General features: G+C 36.2%; 2 protein-coding genes across 2 annotated transcripts; both read left to right on the forward strand.

The window, feature by feature from the left end:
* Positions 1-14,056: 14,056 nt before the first annotated feature.
* Positions 14,057-17,359, forward strand: LOC111378980 (glutamate receptor 2.2-like). The gene is made up of 3 exons (XM_023002287.1): positions 14,057-14,467; positions 15,808-17,138; positions 17,280-17,359. The coding sequence occupies exons 1-3, from the start codon at positions 14,155-14,157 to the stop codon at positions 17,289-17,291; spliced, it is 1,656 nt and encodes a 551-aa protein (XP_022858055.1). The 5' UTR covers positions 14,057-14,154; the 3' UTR covers positions 17,292-17,359.
* On the forward strand, positions 17,288-20,154 carry LOC111378981 (glutamate receptor 2.8-like). Its single transcript, XM_023002289.1, has 3 exons — positions 17,288-17,510; positions 17,756-18,144; positions 19,513-20,154. The coding sequence occupies exons 1-3, from the start codon at positions 17,318-17,320 to the stop codon at positions 20,041-20,043; spliced, it is 1,113 nt and encodes a 370-aa protein (XP_022858057.1). The 5' UTR covers positions 17,288-17,317; the 3' UTR covers positions 20,044-20,154.
* Positions 20,155-20,947: the final 793 nt, after the last annotated feature.

Below are 20,947 nucleotides of genomic sequence, written 5' to 3' on the forward strand. Positions count from 1 at the left end.
TAAAAGGTCAAATAAAGTGGTATATAAATAACGCCAAGGATGCTAGGGTCGAGGCTGAGGTGGCAAGAGAGGAGGCAGTAAAGGAGTATATAACCAACTTCTACCTCACCGAAGACTACCAACATGTTGGGGCTTATCAGAGGAACTAGGCCTATGCTAAAGTGCTGGGAAGGGCCGGGAAGCTTGACCATTATAAGCTCAAAGCAGAATTATATACCACTTTGCGGAATCAAGGTCTGAGTTTGTGGACGAAGTGCTTCGAACTCTAGCCAAAAAAGGAGTAGATGAAGCAGACGGAAAGGAAAATGTCAAAAAACCTTCAGAGATTCCTACTACTAAGGCACCCCCTTGCCAGCCATCCCCAACTTAGGATGGTTTTCTTGAGATAACAACTATGTAATGGCCTCAGGCCCTTCTCTTAATATGAATTGTCCATTAACAAAACGAAATGTTTTCCAAGTATTTCATGTTCATCTTCTTATGTTATACTTGACCATTATAAGCTCAAAGCGCCATTACAAACTTAAAGCCGAGATACATAATTGGATTAACTAATAGATAATAGGCAACAACTTCATGTTCAAAGACTTCGTTGCTGGACGAATGATATATATGATCTTTTGAATAGAGCACTCAACATTTCAAGTTAATTACTTCACTTTAAGATATACGAAGCTTTGTTATACCAAGTTTTGTCAATTATTACTTAACCTTGTCAATATTAAGTGGTTGGGGTTTATTTATGCAGAGGCTTCTCTTATTTAACGTTCAGCTTTGTCAAAGAGGGGGATGTGATGTGCACCTCGGAGTTCAGGCGAGGTGATCTCTTATTGGGATCTTTACCTCTCTTTCGAGGTGTTCACACTTCCCCTACACAGTGGACAGTTTATCCATATAGAAGCTTCTCTATTTGACATTCAGCTTCATCAAAGAGAGACATGTGATGTACACCTTGGAGTTCAGGCGAAGTGATCTTCTAGGATCTGGACTTCTCTTCCAAGATGCCCACACTTCCCATCACAATGGATGGTTCATCTATGTAGAGGCTTCTTTCTTTAAAGTTCAACTTTATCAAAGAGAGACATGTGATGTACTCCTCGGAGTTCAGGCGTGGTGATCTCCTTTTGGGATCTGGACCTCTCCTCCGATGAGCTATGTTTGGACAAATATTCGTCATTTTTAAACTTGGATAATTTTGAAAATCAAACTTTTATTCATTCTTGGGATTTCACACAAAGTTGGGGGAGATCATCTAGCGCTACATCCATTGGTAATAGATCCTAAGATGTTCAATGTTCTATGGACGGGGTTGTCTTTTCCTGCTAAGTCTTTGATCCAGTATGTACTGGGTTGAATTCCTTCCTTGATTTTATAGGGGCCTTCTCAGTTCGGACCTAAAGTACCTACTCCTGGTTCTTTGAAGGATAAGAAGACTTTCCGAAGGACTAGGTCGTTAATCTGGAGGGACTTCTTCTTTACTTTCAAATTGTAGTACTTGGTCATTTTCTTTGGTAAGCTGCTAACCTTAATTGGGATTAATCCCTCTTTTCTAAAATAAAATCAAGGTCACACCTCTGAAGCTCCTAATTAGTGATCTCACTGAAGTGTAGGCGACGAGGTAATGGTAGATTGACTTCAACTGGGCCCATGGCCTCAGTACCATAAGCCATCGAGAAAGGGGTTTCTCCTGTGGGGATTCTAGGGTGGTTCGGATTGTCCAAAACACTTGTGGCAGTTCATCAACCTATGCCCCTTTTCACCCTGTAAGGCCTCTTCACACTCCTTTGTCCATTGGAACCTCTTTCCCTCTTTAAAGATATTGAAGAACGAGAGGCACTAATCAGTGACTTTTGAGATAAAATTGCTGAGTCCAGCCACAGGACAAGTTAAGCTTTGGACCTTTTTGGGCTTCTCAGGAGATCTCATTTTAGTTAGGGTATGGATTTTCTCGGGGTTGGCTTCTATTCCCCTTTGATTGACCATGTATCCCAAGAACTTCCCAAATGCAACACCGAACACACATTTAAGAGGGTTGGGCCTTATCCTATATCTTCGTAAAATTTGAAAGGTCTCGTTCAGGTGCACTATATGGTAACTTTTGACAAGCATGTCGTTTACATAGACTTCCATTGTCTTGCCAATGAGATTTGTAAACTTCTTGTTGATAAGCTTTTGATAGGTAGGGCTGTCATTTTTCAAGTCGAAGGGCATCATTTTGTAACAATATAGGCCTCTATCCTTGATGAAGGAGGTGCACTCTTCATCGATCGGGTACATGAAAATTTGGCTATAGCCTAAGTAGGCGTCCATGAAGCTCACCAACTCATGTTCGACAATGAAGTCCACCAATTGATTAATTTTGAGAAGCGGGAAACTATCCTTGGGACATGTCTTTTTGAGATTGGTAAAGTCGATGCATACCTACCATTTTCTTTATGCTTCTTCACAGAACTGAGTTAGAGACCTACTTCTGATAAATGGCCTCTCTGGTGAAACTATTTTTGACCAGCTTCTGTACTTCTTCCTTTAAAGCCTCTTACTTTTTTGAATTTAGAGCTCTTCTCTTTTGTTTATGCGGGGCAACCTTAGGATCAATTTCCAGTTAGTGGCAACTGACTTTGGGGTCGATGCCCACCATGTCCTCATACCTCTATGCGAAGACATCCAGGTTTCTACTTAGGAAGCCCTTCAGTTTTCCTTTGAGATTTTTCGAGAGGCCCATACCAACCTTCAACACTTTGGCAGGATACCGGGGGTCTATCAGAAAACTTTCTAGCTCCTCAATTGAGGCTATTTGAGGCTCACACTCAACCACGTGAAGATCAATTTCATCAAGCACAAGTGCTTTTCATTCGAAATGAGCATCAATCATATCAATGTCTTTATGCTCCAGGGTTCAGCTTTCCTTAAGGAGCTTAGGTAGTACTCCCGCGAACCTCTCTAGTCACCCTTCACAGTTGCCACCCCATTTTCGATCGAGAATTTTATACACAAGTGGTGGACGAAAGTGATAGCTCTCAAAATCTTCCAGTGCGAGTCTTCCCAGCATCCCATGATAAGAAGATCGACTGTCGACAATCAAGAATTCCATGAAGTTCAATTTGGTTTGAGGTGAATTTCCTATTTCCACCGCAAGTGTGATCTTTCCCATTTCCATCTCCGATGAATCCATATAAGGGAGTGGTTGTAGGAGTTAACTCATGATCGAAGATCATCTTATCAAAAGTAGATCCAAAAAGGATGTTCACTGAACTGCTATTATCAACCAGCATTTGTTTGAACCTATTTCGAGCTATCACAGCTCTTATCACAAGTGCATTACAGTGGGAAAAATGAACCCCCTTCTGCATTTTCTTGAGTGAAGATGATAAGGGGGTGCTTGGTTCCCTCTAGAGCTATTGTTCACTATGTAGCTTGTCAATAGGGGGTGTTTCGCCTCCCGGGCAGAATTCTTTTATGCGTTCTGTGTTTCGTTGCCTACATAGGGCCTCCAAATATGGTATCTACCTCATGTATTCGAGCCTCCTATTGAGCCTAATGACCTCTGCGTTGTCTGTGCCCTTCTCTGGACCTTTCTACATTTTGCTCCCTCCTCTTACGGGGAGATATATCCCTTTGGCGGAAAGCGGCCTCCTCACGCCCAGGTTACTGGTCATACATAGGTGGGAGCCATTCACCAGAGATGAATCATTTCTTTTTTTGTCCTTGGGACTTGCTCGTCAAGGGTGACATACAAAGTCCTAGCAATCCGTAGTGAGTGGTGATATGAACAACACTGGTGAGAACTCGGATTCTACCTAGGCCTCGAGCCTCACCCTTACCTCTTCCCTTATGGGGGCTTGTTGTGCAGGTTCAACGTGTCGTGTGTTCGTGGCTGGCGTTACATCTTTATAAGCCAGGGTCGGTACCGCATTCAAAGTGGTGGCTACAAGTGCCTACCCTGAGTTTTTATTACCAGTTGAATTCATCTGGTAGTCCATAAAATGGGAGGTCGGTCCTCTTGCATACTACCTTTGTTGGGGTGGAAGGCCTCGGCTAGCCCAGTTCCTATGTTCAATCAATTCCTCATTGAGTATCTCTCGTCTCATCATTTCAAGCAACGCGTCATAGGTAGTGGGATCCTGGTTTTATATATCCCTCCAAAATAAAGTATTCATGTTGAGACCCCTTCTTAATACCGACAAGGCTTCACGATCAATGACTTGCACGCAATACGTCATTTTGTCCATAAAGTGCGATAAGAAGCTTTTCAAAGATTCCCCAGGCGCTTGTCTCATATCTTGGATGCATTGAATGGGGGCCTTCCCTTCCTTGCTTATGACAAATTATTTTAAGAAAGTAGTTTAGAACTCTGGCCAGCTCCTTATGCTCCTAGGTGGTAGCCTGATGTACTAGATTTCAGCAACTCTACTAAGTATTAATGGAAGGCCCTGCATTTCACTATTAGGATAGCGCCTCTCAAACTCATATGAATTTTATAATGTTTAAGTGTTTTTCTGGTCGCCTCTCCCGTCATATTTCAGTACCTTCAGCATGACATAGTAGCTCCACACTTGGGGCATTTTTCAGGGCTCTCCAAAACAGTAAATTTTCGTCATCGTCGTCGTCTAAGTCATAAGACCTCTGCTATTCATTTGAATCATTGTTTTCATCAACCTCGTAACTGTGTGTTGAATGAAAAATGCCTGCTTGATTCCTAGACTTCTCCTCCCTCTTTTGATACCTATTTCTTGGTAGAGCAGTGCAGGGAGCATTTTCTTGCCTTCCTTCTGGTTGCTGAATTGAAGGTGGGGGCTATACCCTCGTGCAAGGCTTACGAGCTGTTATTGCAACTTGGGCCTCGGCTCTACTGGGCTAATTCTGTCAGACACACTACTGGACCTCCTAAGCCTTTTTTCTAGCTCATGCACTAGGAAGAAGTTATCTTCCATATTGTATAGGACCTCGGTGGGTCGACAGGAAGCATAGTTGGAGGAGATATAGATCTCCACTTCCCTTTCAATGGGTCTAACTCCCCTGTTGTGCCTAGAAGATGTGGCTCACTGACTTTGAACCTCGTCTTCTTGCTGATATTATTCGTGAGGCGCATAGAAAGGCATGGGATGACCTTCCTGGCCCTGTATTCGCATTAGTAACTCTTGCATAACTAAGTTCTAGTTGGTGATGTTTCTCATGTTGGTTGCCATGGTAGCTATTTCCCTAGTGAGCAGTGCCGCCATTTGCATCCCACCTCTTCTGTAGTGGTGGTGGGGTCGACAACGACCAGTTGGGACAGTCGCTGGTGGGATCACACCAACATTTTCTCTCACCCTCCTGGGGGGTACATCTTCATTAAAGCTCATATCCCTGGATCTCAACTTCAAATCTTCAATTTATGGGGCTTCCTCTTGTTCTTTTTCAAGAACAAATCCTCTCTCAAGGGGAATGCCCAAATATTTGTCTTACAGCAAGCTTTCACCACATGGTTGCTCATGGTTATGGTATGGCTTCCTACAGAAAGGGCCAATCTGTTGATCTTGTTTTCGATTAGGGCCACGTGGACAACAGATACCAAATCCACCCACGCACACATAAGACAAGTCCTACAAGCTAAGACACGACAATTATCTGGAACGGCCTAAAAAGGGGCGTGGGAACAGCTCAAAGGCATGGGACGACAACGTTTGGAATCCGACATTACATTTGAAGAGCGATTGTACAATAATTATCAATCGTAGGGGATTAATGTTATGTAAACTCAGTTGTATTTGTAAGAAAATGAAATGGAGTGAATTGTTTATGTATCTCTAGTATTGAGTTTGTATGAAATTTACATTAGCCTTATAATGGGAACATTGTGGAGTATTTATAGTAGTGCAAGGTGAATTGTGGCCCTTGGATGGGAGTACGTGTGGTCTCATCTCCACAATCCATACATCTAATCCGAGGCACCATTATCTTTGACTTGTTAATCCACTTTACATTTATTAAGTGGTAAAATCGCCACTTTGTTTAATAAAACTTGACACTCAAACTCTATGATAGATGTTGCATCAGTCATTCGAAAAAGATACTTGTGAAGGAGCAGATCTCTTGAAATGAGTGATAATGAAGGTGCCTCAGAAGCCCTAGCTTCGGTTCATCGGCCTCGAAGTGACCCATCTCGACCAATGCACTTTGAGTTTGGAAATGTCGAGGCTCGGTTGACGCCTTGATTGATTCGTACAGGCCTAGGGGCCTTGGTCATCATGCTACATGCCTCAGCTTAGATGGGTCAATGGCCATAATGGGTCGACCACATGAAGCCACTTGTGACGAAACGTAACAAGTGGGACTCCACAGTCCTAAGTATTATTAAAAGTATTAAAATTTTATTTATTATAATGCTCGGTGCTACCAAGTAATATATAGAAAACATGAACTACATATCAAACTCCTAACAAAGTAGAAAATGCAAGTTATGTTGGTCAAAAAATATACAAGAACTAAAAGGTAGTGGGTCCGTTGTATAGATTCTCTCGATCTTGATATATTAATATTTGGAAATAACCTTAGGTCCTTAACAAGTTTACTCAGTCCACATGATTTGGTCACCTATGATAAATTGACAAATATATGGATACATTTTAGGCCAGTTCCCTAGGAGAAAAGGAACAAATTAATGTGTGAACAATATGGATGGAGAATCTTAACATGCGAGCTTGACTTTTGTTTCTCTTTCATGTGGACTATATCAAATGTTAATTGTAAAATGAAATCATGTTTTATTGTCATCAATTTCATGACGTTGAACAAGAGAGCTATCTTAGATATTTGTTCCCTTACGTGTTATTAATTTAATGTCTTCTTAGGTTTTACAAAAATATAGCATTTATAATATATGTCAATACTAAATCGCTTCTTAAAAACATTTTTTATTTGAAAGATACAACTAAAAATGTAAAGATATGTACCTAATAGCCCTCTATCTTCGGCCCTGAACCTGCCATTGACCATGGTGGGGTGAAATGGCCGACCCTGGTGGGCCATGGTCGTGGAATATATCATTACAAATAGGGAAAAAAAATCATAAATCAAGTATTAAGTATGTACCAAATCAATTTTCAGACATTAATTCTAAAAATGGAAAAATCAGGCATTTATATAATTAATTAATTATATTTTATTAATTAAATATATCAAGGTCACAATTTTACAATTCATGATCACATCAAATTCATTTGTCACAAATTATTTCAGCGGTCACAAATTGAAAACATTATAGGTCACAACTTCATATTATCAAATTGATTAATCACAGATTATTTCGATGGCCACAAATCAAAAATATTATACGTCACAATTTATTTATCGATCCCAAATTTTCAAATTTGTTGGTTATAAATTTTTTTTAGACACATATTGTCAAATTTTTAGGTCACAATTAAATTCTTAGTCATATATAACTAAATAATTGATCATATACACCAAATAGTAAGTTACATACCACCGCCATCAATACTACCGCCGCTCCCACTACGACCATTTTTGACCACCCTCACCATGCCATCATCGCCACCGCCGCAGTAGTACCGCAACACCATGCACCACCACCACCACCATAATGCCAACAACACCAACGCCACCATTACTGTACCACCACCCTAAATCTCAGTCATCATCACCGTAAGCCCCGTCACCACCATTTGAAATCCATCACCAACCAACAATCACAAAAATCACCTCAAAAATATCACCATAGTAGGGAATTGATCACTACCATCACAAATTTATGACTGTCGTCGTCACTACACTCACAACCACCATCACCGCCAACACAAACACCAAACCCGCCATCACCACATTAACATCACCTCACCAACACCGCTAACATCATCACCACTTACCACAGCAGCCAACATCACAACCATCTCTACCCAAACACCACAAAAAAATCAGATCCAAATTTATTAGCCACTGCCATTACCACTATGACCATAGATAGAGACCTAATTTTCCTAGATCTCCATGTCATTCATCGACGACGTGATGGCCACCACTCAGATCGAATGCATAGAGGTCGCCTCTCACATCTAGAGACACAGCGCTGCTGCGCTTGGCTACGGGCTGTTTCAAGTTGCGCTGTGACAATCATAGGTTGCTTCGTGCATCTGGTGAGGGGAAGAGCAAATGTTGGGTGATTGATGCGGGAGAGTAGAGGTGGGTATAGGCTGTAGTTTGCGACAGTGGTGTGAGGCTGGGTCGCTGGTAGAGAGGAGCCGTCACAGACCTTTTGAGAGAGAGAGAGAGAGAGAGTTATAGAAATGAATTAAGGTTTTGATAGATAGATGGGTGAGGTTTGTTTTGATACTTGATTTGTGAATAATGAAATTTCGTTCCTGATTTTTGAATTGTAATCTTTAAACACTTGAGGATATATAATTTCCTCTTATAAGTAACCTTGTTTAATCCAGTGCAACTTGACTTGATGATGTGATCCAAGAGTCAAGCCCCATAAAGACAAGTGCAGAACCAGACATGTTGATAATCGAAGGCAGACCGAGGACGGAATCAAGAGTGAAGCGGGTAAAACTAGCAATGGAATTATTAGTTCAGTCAACTATTGATAGGACGATGTTCGAACTTTCATGTTTGGATCAAGAGCCGAAACAAAGTGAATCAATTCAATACAAGCGGACGAAGTCGGAGGCCAACCGGACTACTATGCGGTCGTATTGTACAATAGGGTCGAGATTGCATACATAGGGGCAGGAAAATTCACGGGGCTAGTTCAAATGAACTATGCGACCACATACATATACACTATGCGGTCGTATATGACCTTTTCTGACTTTTTTTTTCCATATTTTGCAAGATTTTATTTCTTTTCCATATCAATGTAATCTTGGATGAGTTTTGCACGATTTTTACTAGATTTTCTAGGGGTTTTGAGTCTAGTATAAATATAGATTATTTTCTTTCATTCTAACCTTAGACACTTTATACATTAATTTGAGAGAATTTTTATAGAGAGACTATTGTGCTTTCTTCTACATTTTTCATTGACAATTGGGACTTATCAAGGATTTTAATTCTTGTGGCATTCTACAACTCGGGTGCAAGTCTTGGATTGTGTAATCAAGGGATCCTTCAAGCAATGATCTTGTTGGGTTTGTTGCTTCACTAATTTGGGGTTCAATCTCCAAACCTCTAATTTGGCTTTTTTGGGTTTTGGAACAATTTTGCTGTGGGTTTCGTAGTCAACGCTGGTACAGGGTTCGCATCACTCAGTTTCATATCGATTTTGATAATGCAGTTTTTAGATCATAATTGGATGGGGTTTCAATCTTATTCCCTTTTTTCTAATTGAATTGGTTTGGTCCGTTCAATTTTAAAACGTATGTATTTTATATTTGTTGCTTCAACAAATCTTGCTACCACTTGCAGATGAACAATGCTATCTAGCACTGTTGGTGATAAAACACCACCTTACGTGGAATATATATGGCATCAAATGATATATCTAATTATGCCCTATTTGGCAAGCATTATTTGAACACTCTTTTTTCTACGTACTCATTTTTAATCACATATTCACACAATTAAATATTTTGCACATAAATTCAAACTTTTCCCTACGTTTTAATCACATATTCTCCTAAAATTGCTATTCAAAACATTATTTTTTCCAAATAATGATTGTCAAAAAGGGGCTAAATGTGATGTTCCGAGACTTGTACAATTACACTTATCATGTGCTGTAACATAAATTAATATTTTAGCACTAATGATGTTATATAACATATAACATTATTCTTATAACATTATTCTTTGCAGATTCTAGTATCTATCTAATTGCATGTTCCAAGAATTTTCTTTATCTGTCTTTATCACTCTATCTAAATATTCACTTGACAACGATTAACATAACCTTTGCACACTTAAGTATCACCAAAATCTTTGGTGCGTGTTGAATTACTCAATTAAAATACTCTTCATTAAGAAATTGAAACATTCAAACCTGCCATGATCAGTAAATAAATTCTCCATAACTGAATTCATCTCTATAAAAACCAAAAATTTATGCATGCAAAGAGAAAATTATTGGGTTGGCTGCCCATATGATATAATTTTGTTGAAATAAAATAACTATTTTATAATATATTTTTTTATTATTTATTTACTATTATTTTATTTTAATAATATTGAGCATGCATAACAAAATGTCAATTATTTCTTAACATATCTTGAGTGAGTTTCTGAGGAGAGTTGCTCTTTGAAAAATTTGTAAATAATATTTCTATTTGAAGGCAGAAGTTGAAAGTCCATAACAGTTGTCGTGTTCTCTTTGTGAGGACAAGATTCACTCCCTTGGAGAAGAAAACTTATAATATCATTGTATCATTAAGGAAGATTGCAACATATGTATCTTTAAATTGTTAGATATTATTTTGTTCTTTTCTTCAATAACTTAGCCAACTAGTATTCACTTCTTTTCCACGAAATTCAAGCTTGACCAGAAGGCTATCCAAGATATGAACTGTGGTAAGCTCACTATGCATTGAATTTCTTGGTTGCCTATGTCTGGATGAACATGGCACAGTCTTTCCAAGAAATTCAGGCTTTTGGCGACTTGCATGAATCAAACATATTCAAGATATTCCCCAGACAAATCTTGAATTAATTACAAAATCGTCTACCAATATTTTTTTTCCTAGTCTCGCCTAAGAGTAGAAGAAAATGCATGCTATTTTTCAGGAAAAGAAAAGGAAAGACTACAAGTTGAAAGGCGTGGATCCATGGTACAGTATAAATCTCTCTTGCTCTATTACAAATATTTGGAGATAATAATTATTAGGTCTAGCAAGTTTTCTTAATCTAGTAACCCAGGTTAAAATATGCGTGTTTACATAATTTAGGCCAGTTCCTTGGTGATGAAGATAGAGGAACATATTAATATCTGTAAACAATTAAATTGGGTGTTTGACAAAGGTTTTGATAAAAAAATAATAAATAAACAAATAAAAAATTAGTATATTTTGATGAAAGTTGATAAAATATGTAGCATAAATTGTATAATTTAAAATAATTGTTGACTTTTACCTTAATGTTTTTACAATTTTTTAAACTGTCACCACTAAAACTAAGCACCCAAGCTTGACTTTGATTTCTCTTTCATGTGTGGACTATATCAAATGTTAATTGAAATAGGATGTCATTTTCAATTGTAATTAATTCGAGATGATAACAATTTAATGTTTCTAATAACGACAAAATAAGAAAAATGATACACTTGTCGGTTGTTTGTATAATGTAAATATTAGTTTGTCATCAATTTTATGACACTGAAATGTGGAAGAAGGCCATCTTGAATCATTGTAGATCCCACTCCTTCAAACACGTTCTTGAACCTGTTGTTTTACTAGTTTTTTCTTTTAACATCACACTGGTGATGAGTGTGTTTTACTCATGGGTTTTATACTATTTTAATTTAATTATTGGTTAGATTTTATGAGTATCGAATTTTTTTTGTGTGTTTGTTAATATTGTTTTATAGGTTTGGTGAGGTGGTATTAATAATTGCAAAAGTGGAGAAAACAATGCTATTGGCATCAACCGAGGAAAAAAAAGGAACCAAATGCAAAATAGTCAAATTCCTACCAAAACTAGACACCCAAGCATGAAGAACTGAGCAAAAGACCAAAACATCCCAAGATATGGCGCAGCGACGCCACCTGAAGAAAGAGGAAAATCAGCAAGTGTGGTGCCTCGCTACCATCATTGAAAAAGAGAATTCACACCGCGACGCAGCATGGTAATGTGAATGAAGTGTAGGCCCATTTAAAGCTTGTAAAGATTCCAAATCCAGGGAAAACATTAGGGAGAAGTATAAATACAAAAGGAGGGGTACTTGAGAAGGGGTCCACACTTTAAGAATCAATTGATACAACTTAAGAATTAAGAGGGCAAAAGATTCATCCGGTTATCTACATCTTTACTCAAAATCCTATGATGTACTAAATGAATGTTTTTTGTTTTTCTTCATACATTATGAGTGGTTAAATCCTTTATCAGAGCAGCGAACAATGTAATATATTTGAGATGATTTATTTATTCTATACAAGATTTTAGTTATTTAAAAAGCACGTGTTGATTTTATTTATGAGCTCAATACTTTATATACTTAGCCAATAATTCAATATTTTGTAAATCTATTACAAATCGAGAGGCGAGTTTTAAATTTAGACCATATAATATAATCTAATAATTTAGTATAAAATATAGAGATACTTATGCTAGTTATTGCAATTGTCACATAAATTCTTAGAACAGCAATTGCGTTTAACTAAGATTGATTAGCATAGAGATATGAAATTGATTTAATTAAATAGACTCAATGAGACTGGAGATGAGTAAATTGAATACAATAGAAGAATTTGATTGAGCGCTACATTAGATTTATGAATCTTGATTTAAGAATTAAATGTAATCAATAGATGAAATTGTGAGCCCCAATATCCAATGTATAGTTGAAAACTCTAATTCAAATTTTATTGCATTTCGATATATTTTAGTTATTAGCAATAGTTATCAAATAATCACAAAAATCATAATTGTATTCATTTGTCAAATAGGAGTTAAATATTATAGTAGGAATAAAGTATAGTCCTCGTGGATACTCCGGACTCAAAGGTCGATTACATCACTTACTACGATATCGTACACTTGAGATGAAAAAATGCAACAAGTTTTTGGACTTCTATTCTTATTTAATTATATATTAATTGAGCGAACATATACTTAATTTGTGTAAATTATATTAATTGTAGAAAAATTCCAACCTGGATACAATACATGTGAAAAGAGGTTATTTGAAGCTTAATTGAAGTTAATTTGAAGCACCTTAAGATTAGCCGAATTGTAAGAGATCAATTGGAAGTACTAGTGGAGTGTTTGGTAAAAATTCATAAATTTCGGTTGTTAAATTTGACATTTGGAAAGTCTGATTATTAAATTACAAACTTCAAAGCTTGCATCGGATCATCTATAATAATTTTAGAATGAGGATGAGTTAGTTGCAATATTAGAAGATGAAGGACTAAAATCACATGAGAAAAGGAGTTCAATTGGAAAAGGGAATTGTTTCCTTTTATTTCTTAAACCCTTTGATAGAAACCAATTTTTGAACTCTTTTGTGGAATCAAGTTGAACAAGAGTTGTGCCTAATTTTGTTCCATAAATACACATCTTAGTCCAACAAATTAAAGGAGGTTTGTAGAGTTTCATTATAAATATATCTAGGAAAGTTCAAAGAAAGTTCCATGTTTAACTATGAAAGATTGTGCTATTCCACCTAATGTGTTAATCTTTCATATTAAACTTATAAAAGTGGTATTAGAGCTACAATTGAAACTTAAACCATGTGGACATACAAGAGGAATCTTCAATTGCAACAAGACGAAAATGGTGGCCCTAAGTTGGATCTCGATAGCTAGAAAAATCCATGATTGGACATCTACTTGGCCTGGAAAACCAGGACCCATGTGGCCCTAGCCAAGAAGAATAATCCACGTATCTAACTGCATGTTCCAAGAAGTTTCAATATCGGTCTGTCTCTCGATTTTCATTGTAGTTGACATGACATATAGATAAAACCTATGCACACTTAAGATTCATTCAAACTTTTCTTAGCCACTGTTTGATAGGGATTAAAATTTTAATTTTAATATAACTCAAAGTCAATAATTAATTTTAACCACATATTTCATAGGATTCGCAACTTTTCAACCACACATCGTACCAACTTCTGTCAAAATCTCTAAAAATTTGATTTTAATTTTAACTAAATAGGGGCTTAGTAATTGAAACATTCAATCTGCCATTAGTACATAAACTCTCAATACTAAATTCAGCTCTCTCTATTAAAAACCAATCACAGTTTGAGTTATTAAGGGAAAGAACGAGCAATTGTGATAATCAGGTTTCAGAAACAATGCCAAGCACCATTCAATGTTTTTGTTTTTTCCCTTTTCATATTATAATTCTCTTCCTCTTGTTTATTAATGCTAACTATTCTTTTTCTGCTGAGTACATAAACTCTCAATACTAAATTCAGCTCTCTCTATTAAAAACCAATCACAGTTTGAGTTATTAAGGGAAAGAACGAGCAATTGTGATAATCAGGTTTCAGAAACAATGCCAAGAACCATTCAATGTTTTTGTTTTTTCCCTTTTCATATTATAATTCTCTTCCTCTTGTTTATTAATGCTAACTATTCTTTTTCTGCTGCGGTAAACGAAAAAAATAATGAAACCTCTCGAGGACAAAATCAATATTCTTTGGTTCACGTCGGTCTCGTTCTTCATCTGGATTCTCGCATGGGAAGCATGGTGGATTTATGCATAAACATGGCCCTTTCAGATTTCTACTCAGAGCATACAAATTATCAAACAAGATTGCAGTTACACACCAAGGACGCTAAGAGTTTGCTAGAGGCTAACTTTGCAGGTATTTTCTTGATCCCAATGATTAATTTCATTATTTACAAACTATCTTGATACAAAGATCATTGTGGATCTAGTTTTATTTTCCAAAAAGTGAGAAAGATAAACAAAGTTCAGAAAAAATAAAAAGATTTTAATTGCTTCAAAAAATTCGGTTGACTGAAAGGTCTACCTACGAGGCCTTAATTTTGAGAAGCCGTCGAGATTAAAATGTTATACTTGAAAAGTTAATTGTATTTTTTATGTCTGCTTTTTTAAATCTTCCACTCAACACAACCTAAGCATGCGCAATTTTTCTTAAATAAAAAAAAAAAAAAAAAAAATTTGAGCTCAAGATTTCACCTCGCTCTAACAACCTATTAACCGCCCTATTTAAAAACTTAAAGTGCTATAAAAATGCCACATATATATTTAGATAAATCTATTCTTCAATATATACCCACCATTTTCGTTAGGTTGTGTGAAAATTTTTGCTTGTTATGTGGAGTTTCTTCCCTCCAAGACAGAAGCATGATGGCTGATAATACCAGATTTCTTCTATCTGACTTAATAATCTTAGAAATTATTTTAGTAGACTTTTCTTATTTGTATTATTGTTTATAATACAATTCGGTGCGTTTATTAGTATCTTTGTTTTATGCAATATATAGGAATCGGACTATATATTATTTTCAAATTTTGATGCAAATATGTTTTACCATTTTAAATGATACTACATAAAGATTTATGATATGCTGCTATAGATTCTTATTTGACAATGGTCGTGAAGAAATCCCAGTAGTTTAGACTATGTTCAACTTAATTTTTTAAAATTCATTTTTTTTCATACTCATTTTTATTTTTAGGGGCTCACTATTTTTATTTAATTTTCAACCACATATTTTATTAACTTTTATTAAAAAATTTCGAAAATTTGATTTAATTTTTATAGCAAAATCAAACGGTGGCTGAATAAATTGATAGATCAATGAAACAAGATATTCTTTAAATTTGATTTTTATGAGTTTAGTGTAACATTTTGAAAGTACTATATAAATTTCTTAACATAACTATTATTTATGTAATTCTAAAAAGAACCTATTTTTTCAATTTGAAAACTACCAATGGGGAACGAATGGTTTACTGTAGTAACAAGAATATCACCCTATTCATTCTTTTATGTGAATGAAAAGCCTATGATGCATTATGCATATAAGGTAACTAAAATTTTTTGAAGTAAGATTGGGACACTACCTCGCTCACATAGCCTAGAATATTTTGAAATAGTTCATAAAGCTTACAAAATATCCCCTATCATTGTGAAAGCTTGAAGATGAATCATAATGTTTTTGATATGTTATGCAGTTCTAGACTTACTGAAGAATGAAGAAGTGCATGGTATCTTAGGACTACAGACCGCAACAGAAGACAAATTCCTTGCAGAACTTGGTGGAAAAGTTCATGTGCCAGTTATTTCTTTCACAGCCAGAAGTTCAACTCTTCCCTACTCACAAAACCGCTACTTTATTAGGACTATTCCAGATGATGTGTATCAAGCTCAAGCTCTCGCAGCCATTTGCCAAGAATTTAACTGGTCTGAAGCAGTGATTTTGTACGAAGACACGGAATCTGGCATTCAATTTCTTTCACATCTGAATAAGGCATTCCAAGAATCTGATATTGAGATAGCATATATGAGTGCCATCACTGTATCATCAGAGGATAATCGAATATTAAAAGAACTCAAAAAGCTTATGGCAAAGCAACCAAGGGTATTCCTGGTGCACACGAACCCATCACTTGGTCACCGGTTATTTTTTCTTGCCAAAAAGGCAGGAATGATGAGTGAAGGGTATGCTTGGATTATCACTTATTACTTATCCAACTTCTTAAGTTCCATGGATTTTATTGCCCGTGATTCAATGGAAGGAGTTTTGGGTATAAGGCCCTATGTATCCTGGTCGAAAAAGCTTGACAGTTTCCAAGAAAGGTGGAAAAGGAATATGGTTCTGAAGAATTGGACAGGTTCAGTTAGGGACTTAAGTATCCATGGTTTGTGGTTGTACGACACAATACACTTCTTAGCAACAGCAGCAGAGAAGATTGGGCTAGTGAACTCAAGCTTATTGTATGGGAACACCAGCAAAATTGGAACAGATACTACAAACTTAAAAATCTCAGCTTTTGGACCAAGACTTCTCAATAAATTGTCACGCACAAAATTCAAAGGCCTGAGTGGAGAATTTCAATTGATTAATGGGCAACTGACACCTTCAGCCCTTGAGATATTCAATATAATTGGAAACGGAGAGAGAACAGTGGGATTTTGGACACTGGACAAAGGAATAACTCGAGAATTAAATTCAACTGGTGAACCAACGCACACAACACCCACAAAAAACCTCAAAAATGTCATGTGGCCTGGAGATTCTGTCACACGGCCAAATAGCGGGGCCCTTCCTGCAACTGTAAAACTAAGAGTTGGGGTTCCAGTGAAACATGGATTCACAGAATTTGTAAATGTAAAAATAGATGCTGCAACAAATCGTACATTAGCAACTGGTTTTTCAATTGATATCTTCTTGGCAGCATTGCAGTTGCTACCTTTCCCTACAAAATATGTATTTTGTCGTTATAATGACAGCAAAAATAGTAACTGGAGTTATGACAACATGCTTCATGAGATACCTGATCAGGTACTTCGATCTTCATCTCATTCTTCAATTGTCAATGTTAACCATAACTCTGATAAAATAATAATAATAATAATAATAATAATAATAATAATAATAATAATAATAATTATGTTGATTTTTCGTTACCATATTCTGAACCAGGAGTCGTTCTAGTGGTCAAAAATAAGAAGCCGTTGGACATGTGGATTTTTGTAAAGCCTTTGAGGTGGGACCTTTGGCTGACAATCATCATCGCCTGCATATTGATGGGAATAGTGCTTCGAATATTGGAACACAGAGTACCAAACACAAATGAAGAGTCAGTTAGGCCACGCAGGGAGAGACTTCAATTGACTTACTGGTCTCCAATAACAGCTCTTGCATTTCCTGAAAGTAATTTTTAAATTATGCTTAGTATTATAATTTCCTTTGTGCCTGGAACCATTAGTTCCTGTGTCTGTGTCAAATGGAAAACTGACGAGAGAAATAGACACGCAAAACCATCTGTGCCATACTAGCTGAGTAATAACTAGCCAAGTTACTAATAATATCTTCTCCACACCTTGAACACATACCAAATTTTTCAATCAACATAGTGAAGAATAAATTTACTTCATTCTTTCTATTGCTCTTGACAGGGAATATGGTAGCCAATACCTGGTCAGTAATTGTATTGGTGTTTTGGTTGTTTATGGCATCCATCCTCATGCAGAGCTACACAGCAAACTTATCAGCCATTCTTACGGTAGATCAATTAAATTTTGCATTTTCTGAGGATTACTATGTGGGATATCAGGAGGGTTCCTTTATGAGAAGTTTTTTGAAAGAACAACTACACATTAACGAGTCAAGGCTCAAAAAATACTCATCAGTTGAAGAATACCATGAAGGAATGAGTAGAGGAAGCCAACGAGGAGGCATAGATGCCATATTTGATGAGATTCCTTACATGAAGATTTTCCTCAAGAAATATGATTCTCAGTACAGAATAGTTGGACCAACATACCCAACGGATGGATTTGGCTTCGTAAGTTTTCTTGTTCTCTATCTGATCACAATCATTTCCTTATTTATATAAATTCAGTAGGATAAGAACTTGGAAGAGATCAACTCCCAGAAGGTCCAACTAATTTAAAAATCAATAAACTCAAAACAGGAGTAATTGTAGTGTTTAACTGTAATTTGAAAATCAATCAATTACTATCTAGGCGAGAGAGAGCTGGCCATGTGAGTTCCAATCATAAATATTGGCTGACGGAAACTTTATCTGGAGTGCACCATGTTTTATTCCTTTTATGCCACGATTTGAAAGCACAGTTAAACATAGATTTATTTGCTGTGGTACAGTTTCAGATCCTGGGAAGCTTTATGATAAAACTAAAATGTGTAGAGGAACATGTTTCAACCTCGATTTAACACAATCTCAATTAGCTATCTGATGAATACACTTCTCAGATCGCCGCCTGGATGACCTAAATCATTCTAGGACAAAAAACCTCCTTAACATCAAAGTAAATAACATAAACGGAACTTTTCGTTGATTGTTAAGTATACTACTATTAGAATTATACTTGCATTACCTGCAAATTTTGATTGAAAACTTGAACAAATTGATCTAAAAATTACATTCTTACATGGTGAATTCGATGAAAAGATTTATACAAAAGTCCCTGTATTGTTTAAAACAATCGTCTAGATGGTGGTCTAAAAGACTTAATTAATTTGTTCTTACTATTAGCTTTAAAAGAAGTAAGTTCAACCATTTCTTGTATTATCAACATGGTGAAGATAGAATTGATAACGCATTTTTGTTATGATGTGTAGATGGTATGTGTACTCTTGATTGGTTCTTCGATGATGTTAATAAATGAGATAAAAATCACATTAAATAATAAATTTGACATGAAAGACTTAAGAAACCCAAAGAATCTAAGATGGAAATAGAGAGATGTTAAATTCTTCATTTCATTTACATCAAACTCCTTGTGTGTTTAAATGGAAAGAATGTGAGTATATATATAATAAAAATATAACCACAATCTCATCATCCTATTCAAGAAAGGATCTAAGGGCCTCGATTTATTTGAACATAGTGTTATTTGTGCAACTATTAATTCAATGTATTAATGCCTTGAAAATAAAAGTTTTAATCTCGTTCGTACCTGATTAATGAATTAGTCTTACTGGAATTTTCAAGTCACTTTATCTTCTTCAATTAAGGTCCAAAACCTATTTAAAATGCAACTCGACTTACATAATTGCTCACCGAAGGTTGTTTGGCACATAACCCAACAAATTTAAAACTAGTCTCACATAATTTATGCAATTCATTGTGATGTATATTTCATTTCCTATGAAGTTTTTTGGATTTGAATTATTATGTATTTCTATTCAGGCATTTCCTATTGGCTCTAACTTAACTGCGCAATTCTCAAAGGCCATCTTAGCCGTTACTCAAGGTCGAAACATGACTTCTATTGAGCGAAACAATTTTGGACCTGGATACTCTTCTCAAGAGCCACTTTCCTCAACAATCTCGCAACAGACCTCCAGTCTTACTCTTTATGATTTCGGAGGGCTCTTCATTATTGTAGCGTCAGTTACTCTGTTTGCTCTATTCTGTTCAGAGACATCAGTTGGGCGAAAATTTATCTCCCTAACTGCTCAGTATGGCCAAAAGAGCTTCTGTTTTTTGTCATCAAAATTTCATTCAATGCGGAATGATGACGAAGAAATTCACGCATCTGTCCCAGACACCGGTGCTACTTCCGGTGAAGGTGGAGATGCAATCGTCTTTGGAGGAAACCCTAGTGGAAATGAGGAAGAAAATTATGATCCTGGCCAGAACAATGAGGGTGCTTCTGCTGAAGATAGAGAAGTAAAAACTGACAGCACTGAAGAGAGGAATTCCATGGCACATAGTTGACTATAAACGCTTATAAATATGTAAACTTTTTCAACAGAAGATATATTGCTATAAACAAAGAAAAAAAATCCCAAATAATTTCGATACCAATTTGTTGTGATAATAGAAAATAATATGACACCATGTGAGTAATTGATTACAAAGTCCAGAATAAAATAATTGGCAGACGAATGAAATTTTCACTAAAATATGAAGAAAGAATTACAATAATTTTGTGTTGTTGATTTGCCTAATATTGTTTAACTTAATCTAAAAGACAATGAATAGCTAAATATATAGGAGATGTTTTAAGCCCTAAAACAAGAGTGGGCCATATAAATATGGCTCTAGAGCGCTAAGTGAGGGCCGCCTCGATGCTCAAACATTCGGTTAGCACCAGGCGGGTCAGCTTCACTGTTTTGGGCCCTCAAACATGCCAAGAAAGCATGATTGTGCCGAAAATTCCCCCTTGGTCCATATCTTGATCTTTTCAAACCTAACACAAATTTTAACTATCAATTGAGTTTCCAAATTAAACTTCAATTAGAATTTGCCAAATAGACTTCGATTAAGATTCTAAAAGCATTCCAACAAATAGAGTTTGTCTTAATGTCGACCTTAATTAGAATTCCCAATTATCTTCAGAATGGAATTCGAGTCACACTCTAATCCTGACAAACTCTTCCTTGACACAAATTTCATTATAATGAGTAAATTTCAAAGATTCTCTATCTGGAGACAAACTTCGTCGCAAATAATGAACTTCAACTCCGCAACAAAAAATACAAACGAACTTCTCCATCAAAATTTCGAGCTCGAAAATATCTCCACCTCTAACACAAAGCCCAAATGGGTTGAAACTCAAAAACTTGAATAATCAAAATTCCAAAAACACCCTTGGACACTGAAATTACTCGAATCACTT

This window comes from Olea europaea, unplaced genomic scaffold (genome assembly GCF_002742605.1).
Source record: "Olea europaea var. sylvestris unplaced genomic scaffold, O_europaea_v1 scaffold1911, whole genome shotgun sequence".
NCBI lineage: Eukaryota > Viridiplantae > Streptophyta > Magnoliopsida > Lamiales > Oleaceae > Olea > Olea europaea.